General features: G+C 45.6%; 1 protein-coding gene across 3 annotated transcripts in view; it reads left to right on the top strand.

The window, feature by feature from the left end:
• Window positions 1-21,133, top strand: part of LOC119450066 (cytosolic non-specific dipeptidase) — a 32,641-nt gene extending 11,508 nt beyond the window's left edge. For all 3 annotated transcript variants that reach the window (XM_037713425.2, XM_037713424.1, XM_049665623.1), the window contains exons 4-13: window positions 736-906; window positions 1,631-1,786; window positions 2,166-2,323; window positions 2,843-2,917; window positions 6,583-6,727; window positions 7,206-7,305; window positions 10,603-10,774; window positions 13,144-13,229; window positions 18,629-18,795; window positions 20,745-21,133. In XM_037713425.2, the coding sequence (XP_037569353.1) occupies window positions 736-906; window positions 1,631-1,786; window positions 2,166-2,323; window positions 2,843-2,917; window positions 6,583-6,727; window positions 7,206-7,305; window positions 10,603-10,774; window positions 13,144-13,229; window positions 18,629-18,795; window positions 20,745-20,792 (1,278 nt within the window). In that variant the 3' untranslated portion in view covers window positions 20,793-21,133. The remainder of the gene's footprint in view (window positions 1-735; window positions 907-1,630; window positions 1,787-2,165; window positions 2,324-2,842; window positions 2,918-6,582; window positions 6,728-7,205; window positions 7,306-10,602; window positions 10,775-13,143; window positions 13,230-18,628; window positions 18,796-20,744) is intronic.
• The last annotated feature ends 555 nt before the right edge of the window (window positions 21,134-21,688 follow it).

Raw genomic sequence — 21,688 nt, 5'->3', positions numbered from 1 at the left:
TGAAAAACTAGTGATTCAATTTGGCCTCTCCATCCGGCCAGAAAAAGTAGGGAGTTTCAATAAAGGACAAAGGCTTTACACAGAAATCGTGGTGCTCACAGACCACCATTTGTGAACTGCTCTTGCTCTACTGCGTTGTGGTATAATTTTCTGCTCCTGGAAAACCAAATACTTCGGCTGTGTGCCTCGTGATGCTTTTATGCATGGTGTAAAACAGTTCTGAAAAGAGATAGACAGCACAAAAAGGAACAAAGACAAGCGCTGTCATCAGCTGACACTTTAGTAGGTGAAGAAAACGGGATAGTGTAAATCACACATTTACGGCGCAGTTCACTGTACACCCCACAGAACAAACGTAAGACAGCTCTCTTAATTTTTTTTTTTTTTTTGTTATCCCCGTCCCACACATGCGTGCACACACAAATGCCCACACATACTTTTCACATGGTTCATTGATTTGCTACTTATTTACAGAAAGTGTTACTGATGACATAATAATGCATTTTCCACCCCTTACTTCTACGGAAAGTGCGTCATAAATTTTCCCATGGACTCTGGCTTGGATTCCCTGATGTAGGAAATAAGACCAACCTGGGCACAGAAGCCAGTACTATTTGAATTTTAAATAGATATTTTTGCCACCACCGCTAGCCTGCTCACTGCTTCATTCGTTCCAGTGAGATTGAACCAGTAACATGTATGTTGTCTTCTGAGCAGTCACCATCTTCTTTGCAGAAACTAGAGAAGGAGGGTGCCAAATGTGAGCTTAAGGAGCTTGGCGAGCAGACATTGGCCGATGGAACCAAGCTCAAGCTACCTCCTGTCCTGCTCGGCCACCTGGGTGCCGATCCTGCCAAGAAAACTCTCCTTGTATATGGGCATCTCGATGTTCAACCTGCATTACTGGTACATTCATTCGTCTCCTTCGCTGTGTTTCTTTAGGTGTGGTTCAGAAGGAAAGAGTGACATATGCTATGAGGACCAGCCTGCATTGGCACAGGCGGCACATTGAAAGTGATAGTGTAGTTCAGCACTGCACTGAAGGCTTCTCAGAAAGCTGGCGTGATGAGGAGCACCGCCAATGGCGTTGTAGGCATTTCATCGCAATGGTGCACAATATGAGACTGAAGGAATGCTATCTGCATTGTCTGATGCCCAAAGAAAGGATTAGATAGATATGCGTACCTTGATAATTAGGCTACTGTCCATTCCCAGTGTATTCCCCATGGCGCGGTTTGCCCCAGCTGCTCAACAGGAGCGCTAATGTGTGTGCGCAGAGTGCTCATACCAGCAGCAGGAGCCAGAACGCTACCCTGGCTCTGGTAGAGTCGATTGAGCACAGCATGATGATGTGTCCACTTGGCAACATCACTTTTGCGACCATATGCACTGTGAGTCTCTATGAAGACCTTCTGACCCTCCACGCGCAGGCCGCGCATGCACCTCGATACCGTGATAGCACAAGAATGTCGACAGCGGAGCAAATGGTGACGGCGCAAATGTGCCTCCAACATTCGTATAATTGCTACTGCAATAGAAAAATTAAGTATGTCAGCCTGTACGTTATATTAGTTAGCTTTCATTATGTACCGACACTATGTGCCTGGCTGCATGCAACGAATTTGTGCAGGAGGATGGCTGGGACTCTGATCCTTTTGTGCTGACGGAAAGAAATGGCAAGCTCTATGGACGTGGTGCTTCAGACGACAAGGGTCCAGTGCTGGGCTGGTTGCATGCCATTCGTGCATACAAGGAAGCTGACGTTGATATTCCAGTGAACCTGAAGGTACGTGCTTAATTTCCATTGTAAATTTCTACTGGAGCATTTGTGGCAGCATGGTTGGAAATATTTTTCAACTAGTGGTAAATTTGACTTAGGACATTTTTCCCAGGCTAATATTGTGGAATTATTCACACTTGTCTGAAATGTTTTGTCGGCCTGAAGCTACGCCTGTCTGGAGAGAACATTTATTTTTTGTTATTCTCTTCGCTTAGTTTATTAGAACACTGCTTTGGTGAGATAGGTTGTTGAAGACAACACTGTTTAGATGAGTGCATAACAGACCCTGTCCTGTGAATTATTCTGCTCCGATGAGCTGTGTCCTATCAGGACAGTATGGCAGTATGGTATTTCAACACTTTTTCTTTATGTGGATAATTTGCAGTTCGTTTTTGAGGGCATGGAGGAGTCTGGCTCAGTTGGGTTGGATGAGCTGCTGTACAGCCTCAAGGACACTGAATTCTTCAAAAAGGTGGACTATGTCTGTATTTCTGACAACTACTGGCTCGGAAAGGACAAACCGTGCCTCACCTATGGACTAAGGTAAATTGCAAAAACGGGTTGTTTTGGGGCTATGAGATTCACATTCTTTGTTTTGTGAGTACTATGTGTATTTATTTTTACTGCGCTGATTTAACTAAACCAATTGGAACAATTTGAGTTGGCTGTGTGCCAAAGATTATTTATAGTTTGGGTAATTAAGCAGATGCAGTGAAACACTAAAACGTTCTGAGTAAAATGTATTATCTGGGAAAACTACCCCTTCATCATTTTTGTGATAGCATGGTATGGTGAAACAGCATTGAATTAAGGAGCAATAATTTGTTTCCAGGTAAGCCATGTCAGAGCATGACAAATGTGAAGGTGTTGTCTAGTTGGTTTTGCATCTTAACTGGAAGAGCACTGAAAGGGTTTGCAGGAAGAAAGACAGCACACATCACTGACAAACAACTAATTTGAATGTTAAAATAATGAAATGTACATTACAATCAAAATGGCACCTGTATGTACTAGTATATGTAATGCGTGTTGCATGCATATTTTTGTTTTATTCCATTTCAGAGGCCTGTGCTACTTTGCTGTTGAAGTTGAGTGTGCCAGCAAGGACCTCCATTCAGGTGTCTTTGGAGGCTCTGTGTGAGTGTCTTGTTTGAGACAGTATTCAACTGATTTTTACTTGAGCCGTTATCATTTAGTAGAACTTGTTGGCCAGCAGTGGGTGCGAACCCACTGTCGTCCAACAACACTGCAAACCCGCTGTCAACATTGTAGTTTCGGCAGCCCTTTGTTGCAACATGCAACAATTGTTGAAAAGTATGGCTTTCATTTGCTGCCGACAAGCGGCCACGACATAACCAGTGACAGTCCAGATGTTAAAGAACATGTTTTAATTACATCAGCAGCCTGGCTTCCACATTGGCAATTACCAGAAAAGCTTTTGATGCGTTAAAGGCACCGCCGAGTTGCAGTGTCGGAATATCTGGCGTGGTACTATACTGCCTTGCTGTTAGTTGTGATGATTAGTTTTATTGACCTCCTTAATTTTTTTTTGTAAACATGTTCAATCAAGCCTTAAAACCTTATCAAGGTGTCAGTGAGTTGCAAGTTACAGACATTCTTGAGGAGCCCCAGGATATGCCTTAAACATAATTTTTTAGTCTTCTACGAACCTAACAGTTGTTGAACTGAGCTAGTTTGTACATAATATAAAAGGAAGAAAATTCTAAAAAATGGGACGAGCACGGGATTCAGTTGAGTGCAGACTGTCAACTGGTTTTATAATAATAAACAATCAACATGACCACTGAAATGTGTAGTTGTAGGCTAGCCCCACTACGTCATCTCTTTTGTCTTGTTGGTGATCATGTTCTTTATCACTCTTGTGGCATCGTGACAATATTAAGTATAATGTGTGTACACTGTGTGCAGGAGCTACTTGACAACATAGATTTGGATTGATGTAGACAATAATGAATTTTTATTTATAAGAAAGGCAGAAAGGTCAACCTGAGCTGGTGCACTCTAGTCTGATACTCTGCACTGGAGAAGAGGAAAGGGAGTGAAAATATATTGAGATAGATGATGATGAGGAGAAGAGGAATGAATGCTTATGTACAGTAAAGCCCTGCTAACTAGAAGTTGTAAAAAACTGGAAAAAAATTTCGGGATAACGAAGTTCCAAGATAAGCAAAATCACGAAAATAGAAGCCTGCTGGCCACACATAGATCACATGGAGCCTTTCCCAAATGCTGCCAGTAATATTCTCGGTGACTTTCGCATGCATCAGCACCGGACACGCCAGCGTCTACGGGCAACAGCATTAATGGCACTGTGCCAAGCACGCTGTCTTGGCGCTAAGTTAAGAGGATTGACCCTAATGCGCCATTTGAAGCCAGTCACCCGAGCATAACCAATTCCAGACATCTAAAAACTCGACGCTCTTACTCTCTGCATCGTAATGTACTACGGACAATTGTACTTCGACAACGAAAAATGAGGTGCAAAAGAGCCCTTTGCACCTTTAGCAGACGCCCACGAGTGACGTGGCATTTACACCTCGAGAGGAGAAAAAAAATCTGCCTTCATTCCACCCTGTGAAAGTGGATGGACAGAGAAGCTGTTTCTGACGCCTAACGTCGCACCGCCACCACAAGCGATGTACGTCACGCGCGAACACACGTGTGCGGAAGTGCTGCATACATTCTCATTCTTCTAGGCCCTCTGCAAAGCCCAAGTGCCTCAATTGAAGTAATTGAATTTTTCAAGGTAAATTGCGTCAGACAATTCGTAAAGTATGACTTACACACAAGCTGCAGACATGATAGCTTTGGATTGCGATTCGAATATACGACAAAACAACATATTTGTTACGTGGAGACTCTAAGACAAAGCCCTTTTCCAGCTGCCATTTGAGGTATGTCTGAGTGAGATGACATCATGAGTGACAACCCAGGAAAGCCAATGATGACCATTTACGAGCAGCTACAGGTGGCAGAGTCGACAGTCAGGCTTTATGTGTGCTAGGATATTAGTTACCATCCCACACCCATGTGATTGGTTTACTTTCTGCCACATAAACTTGCGTAATCTAAGAGCAGTTGGCTGTCAACCTCTACAGCCGTGACACCTTCAGTGTGGTGTCCTAATTCCAAAGATTTAAGCTTGTTACACTACTGTTGTTTCATGGATTTTTACCATTCTTGGTTTCAATGTGTCATTTGTGTGGTGTCCCTAGCACTCATCCTCTGTAACACCTTGTGACTCTCGGCGACACTACTACTATGTATGGGTGTCTTTCTTGAAAGGGAGACTAATAATTAAACAGATGCAGAATTCTCTGACAGTGGCGAACATCATCAAGCACCATTCGATTTGAGCATGCAGCTGTTTTCAAAGCCACATTCAAAAAATTCTTTATGCTGAAGATTCTTTTATTGAACAATCTTTGAATCTTTGAAAACACCAAAGAAAGAAACACTAAAAAAATTTGGCACAAATATATGTCTAATTTTATTCGAAAGATTACTGCTCTTCCTGAAGTCGTCATTACGTTCTCAAATACTTTGCGCATGTGGTACCTCGTGTTAAGTAACACAGCGTATGTTTGTGCTATTTATTGTGATGTTCGTTCCTTTCATCCAAGACTCAGTGTATATTTACTACAGATCACAAAATATAAAGGCACCAGGCCCTTGGACAGGGTACTGCATCTGTTCTTGTGAAGCTCTGCCCATAGTCAGTTGTGTGTTTTCCAGACATGCCAGAAGAAATGGCACAGAATAAAAATTGTTCAGAGCGTTGAGCAAGCTAAAACTAATACACATTGTCTGTGTTGTATTCTCGTGTAGTACTGCAAATGTTTAACTGTGTGTGTGCCAGAGTTGGCAACTGCACAGCTTTGTTTTCTTGTTAGACCTCCTTTGAAACAGTTATCTTACACTGTGAGGAACTGACCAGAAGCATCATAAACATAAAATTCTATAACGCTCCCTTGCTACATGTTTTTTTCTCGGATAGAGCTTAGTGTATGAAGAAAGTTTAGTGGTAGAAAATATCATGAGCAGTTTTCTTGTAATAGTTGTATAACTGGCTTTTTGATCATGCTATATACAGTGTCATGTCACATTTTGATCTTAATATTGCATCTTTTTATTTCCTAGACTTAAAAAATGTCTACCTTCATCATTATATTTGTGGTTATTCCATGTAGGGGATATAAAAGTTCACTGCATATTTTATAATTTACATGTAGTGTTATGCATTTCAATGTGCTCACAGACTCAGAGTGCGGGAACCCAGTTAAGAGGCTATATGCATTAACCACATCGCAGATGTGACTTGCACTCCATTATTGCCCTATGCTAGGTAACTACTGTATTTTCCGGTGTACAAGTCACACCCTTGTATAAGTTGCCCCCCCCCCCCCTTCCCCCCAAGAACAGCCACTTTTGCAGGAAAGTTAATATATAAGTCACACCGTATAAGATGCACCGACGAAAATTTTGAGAGAAAACCGCGTCTTCTACAATGGAAAATATGGTAGTCATATTGGGCAAACTTTGCCTGTACAGCTGTTTTACACTTCTTGAGTGTGCAACTGTCTCACTTCTTCGTAGCTGTGTTACAGCTCATATCCATAAACATAGAAAAACCTAGAACTTTCAACTGAAATTGTTGAACATCTGCGCTCTGCCCTGTGCATTCTTGGCGTTCCTACATTTATATGTGCTGTAACACTGCTACAAAGAATGCATCACCAACTAGCCCACCAGCAATCATTATTGATGTCCCGCTTCCCTAGACACGAAGCCATGTATGACCTGACGCATCTGATGAGCAAACTGGTCGACCGCACTGGCAAGATTCTGATCCCAGGAATTATGAATGACGTGGCCCCTATCACTGACAAGGAGCGTGACCTCTACAAGAGCATCGACTTTGACATGGTGCGAACAGTTGTCGATGAGAAATGCATTTTGTCTCCTACTTTGTTTTTGCCTTTAGAACCTTGCATGGTTGTCCAGAGCTTGGTGCATGATGACAGTGGGGGAGTATCTGTTGTCTAGTTTCATTCAATGTGGCATTGCTCACCCTAGCATGGTGAAGTGGGTATAGCAGTTTACGTAGCTGCTTCATCATGCCCAATCAGATATTTTTTGTCCACTCATGTTAGCACTTCTGATGGTACTCTTGGATTACTAAATGTATAATTAATACAAGGTAGACCATGTCACCTGTTAAGTTCACTTTAGCACACATGTACCAGCTGTTCGCATGCTCTGCATTGGCTGAAGTTCAGGACCTTGTATTTGGGATTGCATGCTATAGCAGTTATTGTTACTTATGGTATCCTCTCATCGTTACTTATTCTATGGTAGCCTCTCAGTATCCCCAGCCCAGTTATTGTCAAATGTACTTGTGCAGGATGGATACTGCAAGGACTTAGGTGCTTGTGGACTCCTACACCCAACAAAGGAGGAAGTTCTAATGCACCGCTGGAGATTCCCATCACTTTCTCTTCATGGTGGGTACAGGCTTATTTTTTCCTGTGTAAAATGCTTATACACTATGTTTAGCAAAGGCCCAGACTTATTTGCCTTCAAACTAATCATGCTGCTGCTTTTTTGATGCACTTGAACCTCGATTTGACAAATTTCAGCATAATAACCTTTTAAGTTTAAGGAAACGATTGATGCACTAGTATCGTGCTTATAGAGGACCACACAGTATTTCATTCATATAGCAAAGTACTTTTACGATACATTCTTTATTTGTCATTATATTTGCACACTGCTTAAGCACCTTGTCAGCCTTTACAAATGATGACCAGAATAACGCCAACTACAGTGGCACCGTAAAGACAGTGTGTGCCATGCAGCGCAGTTTAGCTTGACCCTGGCATTGGCGAGACTATATAGTCGTGGTTATACTGTGTCCCGACAGATTTGGTGAACCCGAACTTTAAACTCGCACCTTGCATTCAGCCTCACTGCTCACCACCTGTCATTATGTCCATTTATGGCTTGAAAGGTTAGGCCTACAGAAGATAGACGTGAGAGAAACAAGGAGGACAACACATATTTCAACTATGAGTTGGAAGGTCGCACAGCAGCAGAAAGTAAGGAAGACACAAAAAAAGTTGTCGCAGTTTCACCCGAAAGGCGAAGCATCAATTGCGATAGCAAATTTGTAGAGAGCTATACGGAGTAATGATAGTAGCTTTATCAGCTGTGTAAACTTGGACATGCAGCAGCACCGGCAACACGCAGAACTGTTGTCGACGCCGTCGGCGTTATGCCCGCGTTCGCACAAAATGCGTGCGGCGTTGGTAACTGTTGCCGGAGCCTCTGGGGGCGGCTCGGTTTTCGACTACATCAGAACGGGACACTCGTCGAGATGCGTCGGAAGTCTTTACCACCTTCTCGCCTCACAACGTTTTTACATAAATACGCACTTGGTGCCGCAGCTAAACGCCGCCTCCCTCCCCCCCCCCCCCCCTCCCCGCCTTTCGCGCGTCGGAAGAAGGTGCGTATGCGCTATTGTAAGGAGGAAAGAGACGCCTACTTCTGCAGCCCTTCAGGGAGCACTGGCGCAGAACGCGCATTTGCTGTCCGACGTGCGTTCGCTCCCCGTGAAAGCGCGCGTACCTCGCACCCTTTCACTCGCACATACAGCGTCCGAAGCGCGGTGACGATTTCATCGCCGCTGACGTCATACGGAACCTCACGGCGACGGCGACGCTGACGGCAGAAATCTGCTTTGGAGTGTCCATATAATTGCTATCGCAATAAAACTGTCCATGCAAGCTCAGGGTAAGACAGCACCAACTTGTCAATCGTGGACATCTGTGCCCTCCCGACAGATAGGATCGAAAGATGGACGAGTTGGTACGGGGGGTAACATAATCTTGTTGCAGCGTGAAAGGACGAGTGCTGATCGACAGCGCTTGATATTTATCTCATCTACGTCTTCGTCCTTTTGCACTGCAACAAAATTATGCTCCCGACAAATTCAGGCACGAGAATTCCATGGCCACTATTGATGTCAATGCTACTCCTCTTCATCCACGAGGTTGGCCTTGGTATGGGATTCTGCTTGCCCAGCAGTTGTGGGGTGCCAGAATGTTTCAATGCTGCCATATTGGCCCCTAAACCTTTGCTGCTGGTCTACCCAACTTGAGGCCCAATTTAAAGTCCAGTGCATCACCAGTGAAAAAATGGAAGTTTCTTCACACATTTTCTTCTCCTTGCTGCCTATGGGTGCAGGTACATTTTGTGGACATTGTAAATGACCGCCCATGAACTGTGAAACGTTCCGATCATCTGAAGGGGCAGTGATAATGAGCTACAAGGCCAAATCGGAGCACAGGCAGGTGCAACATTTCCTCGGGATGGAAGAACTCTGTGATCAGAGATGGTGTGAATTAGTACTTCATAGCATGCAACAGCTGCTCGAAAACCAGTCCACTGGCACAAATGACCAAATTCTGTGAGAGCTGGTCCTATGTCTCCTACCAGGCCTGGTTCTAGCTGCAATAGACATAGCCCTTCCTGAAAAGCTTGTCGAATTCTATTCCAAGTCCCCCCACATTGGTGCAGTGGCTGATGGGCTGCCTTACTGCACACGAAGAGATTGCTCTGCCTTGAGGAGCACATTGACGCATTTGGCAGTCAGTTAGCTGCTCTGGCACACGTTTATCAACCACATCACTGCTGCTCGTAATCAGTCCCACTCTTTCCAAGAGCACCAGACTCCTCACACCTCCGAGGTTAGTGCACCAAATGTTTGCTGGTATTATTAGTGTACCCTTGCTAACAATGCCTGGTTGTGCACCCACCTTGCTTTTGGTCAGGAAACTAGCATTCTGGGCACTCGCAGAAACAAGTGGCTCTGGTCAACCCAACAGCCGCCTCCTTTATGTCACCAATAGGATCGCAGGCCGTAACTTCCTGTTCAACGCAGGATCTGAGGTCAGTGTCCTTCTGTCGTCACTTTAGGACCGACAGCCAGATAACTGGGGTCGTGTGGAGTGTTCGGTGCATTGCACTGAGGGTCAACGAGCTCTCATCGATGGCTCCAGAATTTGACTGCTCCATGCCCTCGTCGTGCGTCATTAAAGGCGCACAACGTACCTGGGCCACAACCTCCAGCGGCAGTGATGCTTAAAGTTGCTGTCTCCCTGCTTCAGAGCTCGATACTTACAAGATGGGAATTGATTGCAAAATTACCTGCCTGCTCCAGGCCATCCACAACACCCATATTTTGGCCTGTCCTATTTGGACTGTGCTGTATCTTCCACTGGCTCTCCACAACACCCTTATGGTGACTAGAGCAGCACCAACCAGTGACGCTATAAAAAATCTACACCCCAAGCAGCATGGTCAGCTCGAAGTTGCGTGACTGTGCGCTCCAAGCTTGGAATGCGCACATCACTAATAATTTTTTATCTTAACTCTGCAGAGTCTGATCAGTCACACAGAATCTTGACAGGCCCACATGAAAAGAGTATGCATTGTTGTACCCTTTGTTCACTGACACTCCAACCCTTGACTATGTAATTTGCAGTGTGGTAGCCAGTGGATCACTGTGGCTCTCACTCTGCTAATGTAACTGAGCACTGCAGTACAGCAGTTAGTATGACAGTGCAGGCACTTATGTGGGCGTCACACTTCTTTGAGGTTTAAGAATCAACCTGCGTGCTGGAAGTATGACAGTTTTAACTTGTAGGGTTAACTGTTAGCATGAAAATATTTTAGAACGAACTGATTCTTACCTTCAGACTGTTCTTGTTCCTTGACTCTGAATTTGTTCCATCCTGCAGGTGTGGAGGGTGCCTTTTACGGAGCAGGCGAAAAGACTGTGATACCTCGCAGGGTAGTTGGAAAGTTTTCAATTCGCATTGTGCCTAATCAAGAGCCAGCCAAGGTGGAGGTCCAGGTCAAAAAGTACATTGAGGAACTGTGGAAGCAACATGGAAGCCCCAACAGGATCAAGCAAGTTTTCACTGAATGTGTTTTCGTGTATATATGCTGCTGCAAACTAAAGTCCTCGGGGCACATGTTGTGACTGGTGCTCGTTTCTGGAAGCAGGACCATCTGCTGTCTTTCCTGGTTTGCTGTACGTCTTTTCCATTGTCACAAGGCACGCAAAATACAGCTACTCACTGTTTATTGAAAGCAAGGTGTAGGAACAGTACATATGGGGTTCTTTATACATGCACAAAACACAGAAAACTGTGTCCATCGTGGTCTTTCTCTTTATTTCTTTCATCCTTCTAGGTTTTCAAAATGTGAAAAAGGGTGAGGGATGAAAGAAGGAAGGTGACTGAGTTGTCTGCTTATGCTTGGATGCACGAATATGCTCTGTTCCTGCACCTTTCTTTTGTAAGATATTTTGTAGTGGTGCTTGTGTGTCCGTGTTTTCTTTCTTGCCTGTTTCAAACTGTTAAAACGAATGTGCAGCAATTAAACTGCACAATCTCATCTAGCAGAATGCATTTTTGAAAACTATACTATTGCATGATTTCATGACTGGACAAGCATGCTTGATTGTTTGACTATGTATATTCTTGTATTCTCTCTGTGTATATCTCGCATACGGGTGGAGGTAGAGCTACTGTTTCCTTTGTACAACTCTGTAAGCACTATTGCATGCATCCATGATGACTGGTTATTTCCGTAGAGCATCTGTCATCACCATGGCAACCAAAGTCAGACATGTCACCTGATTACAATGCAAGAGCTGTATGACAACGTAGCGCAATTACAGGGACGACAGAAGTTCACAGGAACATGGACACTCGGAAGAGATCAACAGAAGCGTCAGCCTGGAGCCAATGTTTTGATTCGGGGGAATAGTCATTCCCAGTTATCACCTCGACGAACGCTTGCTGATATGTTGGCTCCAGGCTAAGGCTTCCCTTGTTTGGCCACTATTGATCAAAATAGTGCGTGAGGGTGAGGGTAGCTTGTTAATAGTGCGTGAGGGTGAGGGTAGCGTGAGGGTAAGCTCATTAAGGCACAACACACATTCTTTGAAGTTTTCAAAACCAAAGAAACCATTGACAGATGATGCATCTGGTGTGTTCAGAGGATTTCTCAGTTATTCCACTAAACTGCTTTTCTTGATGGCACATTAGAGAGTTTTAGCTTGTCCGTATATGTATAATTACCATATGCAGAATGCTGGGTTACTGGGGCATAACTGAGAGCGGCCAGGTTGATGGCGCCATCTTGTGGCACAGGTTTTAACCAGACAGGACACAGCTATTATTACAGTAACCCAACCATGATCTACTTATCTGCTTGTGTAATGCATTGATAATGACACAGTCGACAACGTGCAGTCTCTTTAGTTTTATATTGCTTGCAAAATAGGGGGAAAGCTAAATGGTTATGTAATATGATTTTGGTGTACACTAAAGAACCCCTAGATTGCCACCCTTAAGCCCCATACACACTAGCGGAAAAAAGTGTGCGGCACGCCACCGGCGTTAAAACGCAGCTGCAGCAGCGCGGCCACACCAACTGGTGGCGAGCCGCTGCAGCAGTCACGTGAGAGCATGAAAATCTCGCCTTCTCTCTTACTCTGCGTGTAGGTGTGAGATGTCACAAGCTTTTTCCTTCGTCTGCTGACAGATCGGTGCTGTGTTTACGTTCTTCGTCCCTCATTCTTAACATGAGTCATGTCTTACGAAGATGACAACGTCGTTGCCCCTGATCATAATCATGTTGGTGTGCTCTGTTCTGTTGTGGCGACGGCACATTCAAAAGACAAGGAGAATGAGGTACTCGGTGTCGCCTGCGCTTCATTGTATTCAGGGTCTGTCTTGTCATACAGAATCGGATATGGCGCACTGTCTCCAAATGCCTTTCCATTGGGTCGTCTAGGTGTAGATTCATCATTGTAAAAAAACATTTGGAAACCATGACAATCAAAACAAGTGCGAACGAGACCAAAAACAAGCACGAGCGAGAGCTGACGCGAGCAGACGATAGAACGAAATGAGCAGTCCAGCTGACACCAGATATGAGTATGAATCGAGCGGTCGGGCGGGTACGCATGACACCAGCTTCCCGCGAGCACATCAATGAAGGGGCCGCTCTCATTGGTCTCTGGCGTTCGCGGCCTGCTTGCCGCCGCGGAAAGCCACAAAAAATCGGTCCAGTACTGATCCCTCCCGCGGCACGAAAAAGCTGCCACGAGACAGCTTCCACGGCATGCCAGGCGTACTTTTTCTACTAGTGTGTATGCGCCTTTAATCAGTAGCCATGTCCTACAGCTCCTCTTACAGTTTAAATGTAACTTTGGGACGTAAAACACAAATGCTTATTATTGCTTATTGTGATGGTCTTCCATGCAGGGTCCACATGGCTAGTGGTGGCCGGTGGTGGATCAGCGACCCTTTCTCTCCAAACTTTGAGGCCGGCAAGGCTGCCACCAAGCATGGTGAGCGGCATGTGTTCAGCCAACTTCTGGCTCCTTGGCACCTGTGTGTCCTGTCGTGTCTCTACCATTCAGCACAGTGTCAGCTTTTTGTAGTCAAGAAAGCTAGCATTGCTTGATAGTGTGACTATTTGGCTTTGGGGAGTACAGTGTAGACCGCTTATAACGTAAAAGTCGCCGGAGTCGCGAATATCCGCACTATAAGCGATACCGCACTATAACCAAAGCAACAATTTTCAAGGCCCGCACATATGCAAAACATGTGCACCGAGCCACCACGCGTATGCGACAGTCGAGGAATGCGGCTAGAACGTTTGCATTCAATTTACAGTCGAATCTCGTTAATTCGAACCAAGTCACGCGGCGGCGCCTCCAATCGGCATTGCTCCGGCACCGCCATAGAGTAAAAGCTTAGGAGAGACCCCTCAATGTCACGCGCGAACAAAAATAAAAAGAAAGGAAAAAAAAATGCGGCGGAAATTTCACTCTCTGAAATGGCAAGGTCGCCGATTCTGTGTTGCACCGGAACATGCGTGTACGTACCGACGTCTCAGCCACGCTACCGTAGCCACGCATAGAAGATGGCAGTGAACCCTTCTTTCTCCTTTATGCTTCCTCTACTTTCTAGTCACGTGTTGGCCTTGCACGCTGCGGCTGCGGCGCAGAGGGAAGCAGTGGCGCTGTCCCAGGCTGGCCAACGAAACTGCCCACGCCAGCAAACGACCACTTCCCGATAACGGCAGAAAACGAAACTTCGGGGAGCTGGCGCCGGGCCGGCTGGAGCAGCGGCAGCCTGCAAGGCGGCGAGCGCGCACGATGACAGTCGAAAGTGAGGGAGCTACGAGGGAGGGCGAGGGGAGCCACCGAAGCGGCGGAGTTGCCGAGGCGAAATCCGCTTCCCTGCCGCCCTCCTCCCTCACATTCCGCGGTCTCCGCGTGCGCCCTTCGCCATGATGTGCCGGCGCCGCCCGCTCCCTGACGTTTCGTTTACTGCCCTTATCGTGAAGCGAGTGTTGGATGGCGATGGCAGTTTCGCAGCCCTCGCTCGCTATGCACGCCGTGATATTTCACGACTCGCACTCAAGATTCTGGTACGTGCCCTTCTCCTCCACTTCGTCTCTCATTCTTCCTTGAGCACTCCTTGGGGGGCGCCCGTTTGAGGGGAGCGTTCGCCGTCTCCGCTGACTTTCGTACTCCCAGGCAGCCGCACTGTAAGCGGTATTTCATTTCCCGCAACTGCACTATAAGCGATGCGTGTATACATGGAGTGCTATGGGAAAATTAACGGGAGTCTGAAAAGACCGCACTATATATCCGGTCCTGCACTATAAGCGGTTACGTTATAAGTGGTCTATACTGTATCTGCTTTCTCCACTCGTAATCTTGATCATATCAGGGCATCACACTTCTAGGTATTTACGCTGACACGTAATATGTTCTTGTGTTTTAGAATTGTCCTCTGCTAGACAGTCAAACGCATTTTCCATGTAGAATTTGTAGCCTCCATTTACATTAGTTTCACTGTGCTCCCTTGGCTATATCGTAGAATTGGCCCATAAAAGTATATAAAGAAAGGTTTCGCCTTTCCTTTTTCACTCTGTATGCCTGTGTTCATTATGAAGTGATGAACTAGACATTTAGAATCTATTTTTTATGTGGTGTGCTAAGGAGTGGACACAAGATGGTCAGGCTATCAGTCAAGTACTCAAAATTTGAATAATCGAATGTACAGCTACTGAAACGACTACCTATTCATTGACCAGGTACCTCAGTGGTGAAAGTTTTGTTTTTTTGCTTTTTTCCTATTGTCAGGGGCTCACTGCTAGAGAATTGTTGTTAGTTTGGCAACCACACCTCGCCAATGCTGTAATTCTTATTCACGTAAATTCGTGGCTTATGGACAATGCTTGTCCTGCCTTCACTTTGTCTTGTTTCTATTGCTTTGCACACAGTGCATAATGAATGTTTGCCATGTGTGTCTTTTTCTGCAACATGCAGTTGTGCTACGGCGATGGCCATCAATTCGTCCACTAACTTGGGTATTGCAATGCACGCGTAGTGCAACGCACGCTTAATGCAACACACGTGTAATGCAGAGGTTGCGGGTTCGGCTCCCGCCGGCGACAAGTTATGTTTTCATCCACGTTCCATTTCCCTTTTCTTCATTATTTTCTATATTTCAATTTCAACCACATTTAATTTCCCCGATGCTTTCTTTGGCTTCATTGTCTGTTGGCTTTATGTGGTTATGATTTACAAAATCGAGCCCCTCGGTTCCCCTTCTTCTTTCGTTTATATATATATATATAATATCGCTCTTTTCTTCTAAAATGCCAGTGAGGCAGTGACACTAACATATGTAAGCAAATAGAGACGGAACAACTTGCAGTTGCCATCGGTGTTGTGAATGTGTTTCCGTCCGCGGAATGCTTGTGTGAGACGCAGCACAGTGACATTATTTGGCTTGCCCAAAAATGTCGTTCTTCGAAACAACATAGTTCTGACGCTGCTTATTCGCATTCTACACCACTGCATTAGAAGTGTACTTTATGGGCTCTCTACATCTCACTGTTGGCAGTGCACGAAATTAAATATTTCTCCTTTAACAGGGTGCTCTTGACAAGCAAGTGCGCGGCAGGGTGGCTGCGTACGAGCAAATCGAAGGATGGTTTGGTAGCTGACAACGTTCGGCAGGCACAGGCCCTGCGTCACTGCGCCGCTTCCCGTACATAGCGCTGCGCGAAGCACGACCCATGCGCTTGCATGTTCCCTCTAACAGTGCTGCCTGTGCATCGAACTCCCATTCCCTGCCACATTCAATATATCAAACGCGGCACAGCGCAGAGCCCCTGCAAGTGCGCTTCTCCTAACAGGAAAGATCACTTCGATCGCATTGTGGGAAATATTTACTACCGACAAATTTGAAACTACAGTGTTACGATCGGCCAGCGGGGGCAGCAAACTTCAAGCCACTTCTGATTTCCTGCGATGAATCGCTTCAGCTTGGTGAAGCTAACAGTACATGCCATCGGGCAGACCAACTGCGACACCATGGCGAGACACGTTTAACAAAGAAGACATGATTGATGGATGCCACTTGGCTGCCGACCACGACACTGGGACCAAGAAACTCCGAGAAAAAGGCGTTTTACGCCGCTTCCTTACAGCCACTGCTAGCCGCCAGAGCCGATCGACAGACGAACCAGCTAATTGCTTGGCCATCCCAGGAGCCAAGACGCACCACTTGAGTGAAGTGTGAAACCTCCTGTCTACGAGCGTCCCCTCCTTTCTCTGGGGCAGTAAACCGTGTTCACCTGGGGATAGTTCTCCAATTGTGTTAAGTGAACAAAGGCGCCGGAGTGATTGTGCGCACACTCGCCTTCAAGGCGGAGCCTTTGGCGACTTTGGACCCTACGGTTAGAGGAAGGTGTCACTGCAGATTTCCCTGGCCCAGGGATCTAGGGTGGACAAGATGGATTTAAGTGGACTTTTTCGGCTCCTCTGGTGTGCTCTCCATGAAAGATGTAGTCTGCTCTGACATGTAGCTCGTGCTATGAGAACGATGTACCATGCTCTGCCCAGTACAAGTATCCCTTGGTCTGTAAATAAGTTTGCCTCTTCTACGTAAATAAACCCCCTGTTCTGTTTCCTCAACCTCTCGACCTCGTACTCATCATTAAAAAAGCAACCCTCGTCAAGAAAGCTTGGATGACAGCGTGGGCACACCGGTGGCGTAGCTTAGAAAGTGACCCTCATTGTGACACCAGACTCTGAGACCACGACCCCCGAATCCTACAGCAGATGCTGTCAAACGAGAGATTGAATCTGAAGGGCATTATGTGCCATGGTGGGAAAATGAGCAGGATGCTTTGTTTTGCTCGCTGCACATATGGATGGCTCATGCAAACTGCGGCCGTTCATTATCAGCAAGAGCAGATTGCCACTCTGCTTCAAGCACATGAAAAGGCTCCCAGTCTGATACTCATTCCACAAGAAAGCATGGATCGCACTAGATCTTTTAACTGAGTGGGGCCAGGCATGGGATGCCCAACTGGAAGTGCTGCAATGCCGGGTTTGTCTTGTATAGACAAGGGCTTTCTGCTAACGGCATTTTAGGATTCTGCGAGTGGCCAAGACAAATACAACCTCAACCTCCACTTGGACGAATCTTGACATTACAGTTTGAATTTAACAAATCACCCCACGCCACATCCGCACTTTGTAGAAACATGATTGTGGCAGCGACGTGCAAGACTCATCGCTGTGCGATTCTTGGATCTGCACTGAATGCATCTCATTAGTGCTCGCACAGTTACACATGAACAAGCATGGAGTCGGATATTCTGCAAGATGAAAGCCATTTTCGAAACAAACAGCGTGTGTTTAGTATTGGCAGTCACCCACAGCCACCCGCGCGAGGTGCCTGATCACTGAGCAGCACGCAAGAAGAGACGCACGGGCTTTTTAGGGTGCTCGAGAAGCGAGGACAACTGGCTCCAACAGGAAGTCGGTTCTGAAACCTGACGCAACCACCCGCCTGGCTTATTGCCCACATATGATTGGCCGTTTAAACGGCGTATTGTTGCGTGTTGTACGGACCGGCAGGGACGCCCTACTGTGTGTTGTACTTTTTTTCTTTGAGATTTGTCATCTCGCTCTTTCTTTCCTCTTTCCTCCCCTCCTTCCTATCTTTCATTTCTATGTTTGTCTCCTCCTTTCTGAAGAGTAGGCAGGCGTTGTGCCCCTTCTGGTGGCAGTTGCCAGCCTTGCTCCTTGCTTTCTCTTTCCTGTGTATATGTTTACAAATCAAATAAATAATAATGCGGCCGGGCACTTTCATGCACGATTCGCAGTCAAGTGCACTGATGGCAGCACAGTGTGTGCAGTATCTGTACAGGCTAGTTTACTTCCACAGTGTGCTCATTTTTTCTTTTTCTTGAAAAAAATATGCGCAGCAAGTACCTTCGTATAACACGAGTGAAGTGCACTGCAGTCTTGCATCTGGGCAATGCACACAGGCTTTTAGGGATAGCATTGCGGTCATTATATCTAAGACCATTCCACAGCTCGAGAGACTTGCAATCTTCACGAACAAAAAATAAGTCAACTTTCGAGCATTTGACGCGGCCTTGGACAAGCAAATTGGTAAGTTCCAGCTTTTCATGATCTCGGGAAGCTGACCGAGACATGCAAAGATAATGGATAAGCATCAGACAGCCATATTTTATATTTTGAATTATCTATATATCGGGCTATTTTACAATCCCCTTTGAGTTGGACATATCCGAGATCGGACTGTAGTATGTATTGCAATGCAGTTCCCTTGTGGAGATGGTGCAGATTTAATTTAATAAGAATTTGTGCAACATGTCACTTGACTTCATGCCTATGCCTTGATGCAGTTTATGGTGTGGAGCCCGACATGACAAGGGAAGGTGGCAGCATCCCAGTGACACTGACACTGCAGGAGGTGACCAAGAAGAGCGTCATCCTGCTTCCTATGGGGGCCAGTGATGATGGAGCCCACTCACAGAATGAGAAGATCGACGAGCGAAACTACATTGAGGGGGTGAGTCGCCTGCCACGCCTTGATCGTCGCGACCCGATAAATTTTGTATGCCCCAAAGCTCTGAATTATCCCTTTCCTCTACTAGCTGAATGAACTTCCTTTCATGAATTCTATCACTCTGTTCGGGCACTGTTGGCTCTTGACGTTCTCTTACTCTAACAGATCACTAGTCATCTCTTATGTGCTCTGCGTTTCCTGCGCACATCCACTTCTTCCTTTGTCTTCGAATGCTTCTACTTGTTTGCTTTCTACACTAAAAAACCCATCGTATGTTTTTCGTGGGAATATAACCTAGAACTAGTTGGCGAACGATATTGTGAACATGCTGACCACACTGTTAGTGTCACAGGGTCTTCACCAATCTTTTAGTTAGGCAAAACTGGTAAGAGAGGTATGTATTTGTCAGGTTCTGCTGTACTGATTTGTGATAGAAAACTGCTGTTCACTTCTGTTAATTTGACTCCTGAAGGCAGCATGACAATTGGCCTAATTATCCAGTGGGTTGAAATGAAATCAAAGGCAAGAAGGCCTGCATTTGTCATCACATTGTCTGCATAATAAATCTACTTTAAGGAAGTATGTCATTCAGCATATCATTGTGTTTAACTCTTTGACTGCTGTATTTTTTTCTTTTTTCTGACTACTCCTCAAGTCCTTGCCATGTTCTTTCCCTTTTCTTCACTCTCTCTCTTTTGCGTGTTGGTTTAGTGCGCATTTCATGCTGCGTAAAGCTGATCTGACGCTGGTCTTTCTCACTACTGCATGTAGATGCGCACAAGCAGTGGCTCACCATTGCACTTCTCCACTGACCTCTCTCTCTTGCATGTGCCTGGCTGCGCGGTGGTGTGAAAGATTAGTGCATTCACTTCTTTTGCGGGCCTGACTGTGTGGCGCGTCGCACAGGCAGTCGCAGCTGAGCGTGGCCTTAGAAATCACCCCGGTGCAATCTCGGGGGTCACGCACAAGCCTGCAGGAGTTGCGCCATGCTGCGCGGTTACGCGCGGTGGTGCGAAAGTATAGTGCATTCTCTTTTACTACGCGCCCTCCGCTATCTCCCCGGGGTTCACGAGCAAGCCTACGCGAATCGTGCCATGCACGGCGGTGCGAAAGATTAGTGCATTCACTTCTCCCTCTCCCTGCGGCATGCCACGCGGGCTGGCAGCTGGGCGTGGCCTCCGAGGTCGCATTGGCACCAGTGCAACCTCGGAGCCAACGAGCCGGCTGAGGCAAGCCAATGCGTCGAAGTTCCCCTGCCTCCTCGATCACATAGCAGAGCATTGTGTTGTATGCCACTTGCTGCTCGACCGTGACGGGCCATGTGAAAAGTGGAAGTGAAAGACCATCACAATAGAACAAAAGGCAGCTGGTCTAAAGGCTGTCGCGTCAGGTGCTAAGAATTTGTGCGTTACACACTGCGAATATTCTTTTGTTAGTTTATTGAAATTTCATTGCATGCTATTCTTATTTCCATGTTTACAATTGTGCACCCCATTGGGCATATATTGCAGTAAATGGTAATAATGGGTATGGCAAAGTTATTTCACCTCCTTCTTCAACTTCGTTATAACGAGTTTCAAGTTGGTGTCTCCGTCCAACTCTCTTCCAACTGCTGGCCTGCGGCAGCCGCTGCATTTCCATTACACTGCATAGCATTCCTGTCCGTCACATTTTACTTGGGCACAACATGAATTTTTCACCCAAGTTGTGCCTTCTAGTGCACTCCACACCTTTTACAATAATCTATCTCTGTGCACACTTATATTTATTTACGTTAGCTCACAGCATGACTCTATGGCATTTTGTTACTAGATGGAGTGGAAAAGTAAGCAAGCAGCAGGTTTCAGTGATTTTCAGACCGTGGCATCAGACATCTTTATACAATGTAATTGTTTTATGTGTTTATACAGTGTTTTAACTTATCTATAAATCTTTCTTTTCTTTTTTTCCAGTCCAAGCTACTGGCTGCCTACCTCTATGAACTTGCTCAGTTGAAGTGAAGCTTCCCCTTACCTGCCCTTTCTGCTGTGACCGTTTTATGAAATGAACTCTCTACAGGCATATTTTGCCTATTCACGTAGTTGTGGCTGCTTGCCATAGATGAGCGTATATTATTAGCACTTCAGGCCTGTTGAGAAATTATGCTTCTTAGTCTCGAAAATATTTTATTTACAAAATATGCATGTGGAAATAATAGTCGGGCGTTTTATACCATTTTTATACTCAAGCCTAATTTGTTTTAATTTTGACTCATTTGAGATTATTTTAGATGCACTCGTATTTTTATCCTAGACAATGAGATTGAGGTGTACTCGGTGAAATAAATATTTTTTATACAGTTCCCCTGAGTTTTCATTTATTTGCGGGACAAAACTCAACCTTTTTAGACACAATGTCGCAATTCTGTTACAGTTCTGTGATTCTACAGGAATTCCTCATAATGGAAATGGTGTCTGACAAGTTCAATGCTTCTGCAGCAGCTCATAATATTCTTGCTGTTTATCTATTGACATAGGTCTCTCAATGCCTGTAGACACTAAAGTGTGGTCTTTCCATGTATGTGAAAGCGAGTAATTTACTGGCGTGGTTGTGCAGTCCACTTGGGGACCTAGGACAAGGCATTTAGCTACTCGTCATGGCTGAACTGTGTGTGTGCGTGTGTGTATGTGTGTGTATTCTGCATGCGTAAGTTGCATGATTTTTGTCCCCATGTATGAGTTTCAGGGCACAGGTTGCGCTGTAGATTGAGAGATCTCCAGATGTGTTCCTAGCGCCAGGAGTCTCGATCTGGGAATTACACAGAAAAATGGCGCCACAGTTTTCTGCAAAACTGACAGAAAAACACCATCTGTTGCCAATTCCAAAATCTGGGTTGGTCAGCCCATGTATCTAGCCA

This window comes from Dermacentor silvarum, chromosome 4 (assembly GCF_013339745.2).
Source record: "Dermacentor silvarum isolate Dsil-2018 chromosome 4, BIME_Dsil_1.4, whole genome shotgun sequence".
Classification (NCBI taxonomy): Eukaryota; Metazoa; Arthropoda; class Arachnida; order Ixodida; family Ixodidae; genus Dermacentor; species Dermacentor silvarum.
This window is presented reverse-complemented; position numbering and strand designations above follow the sequence as displayed.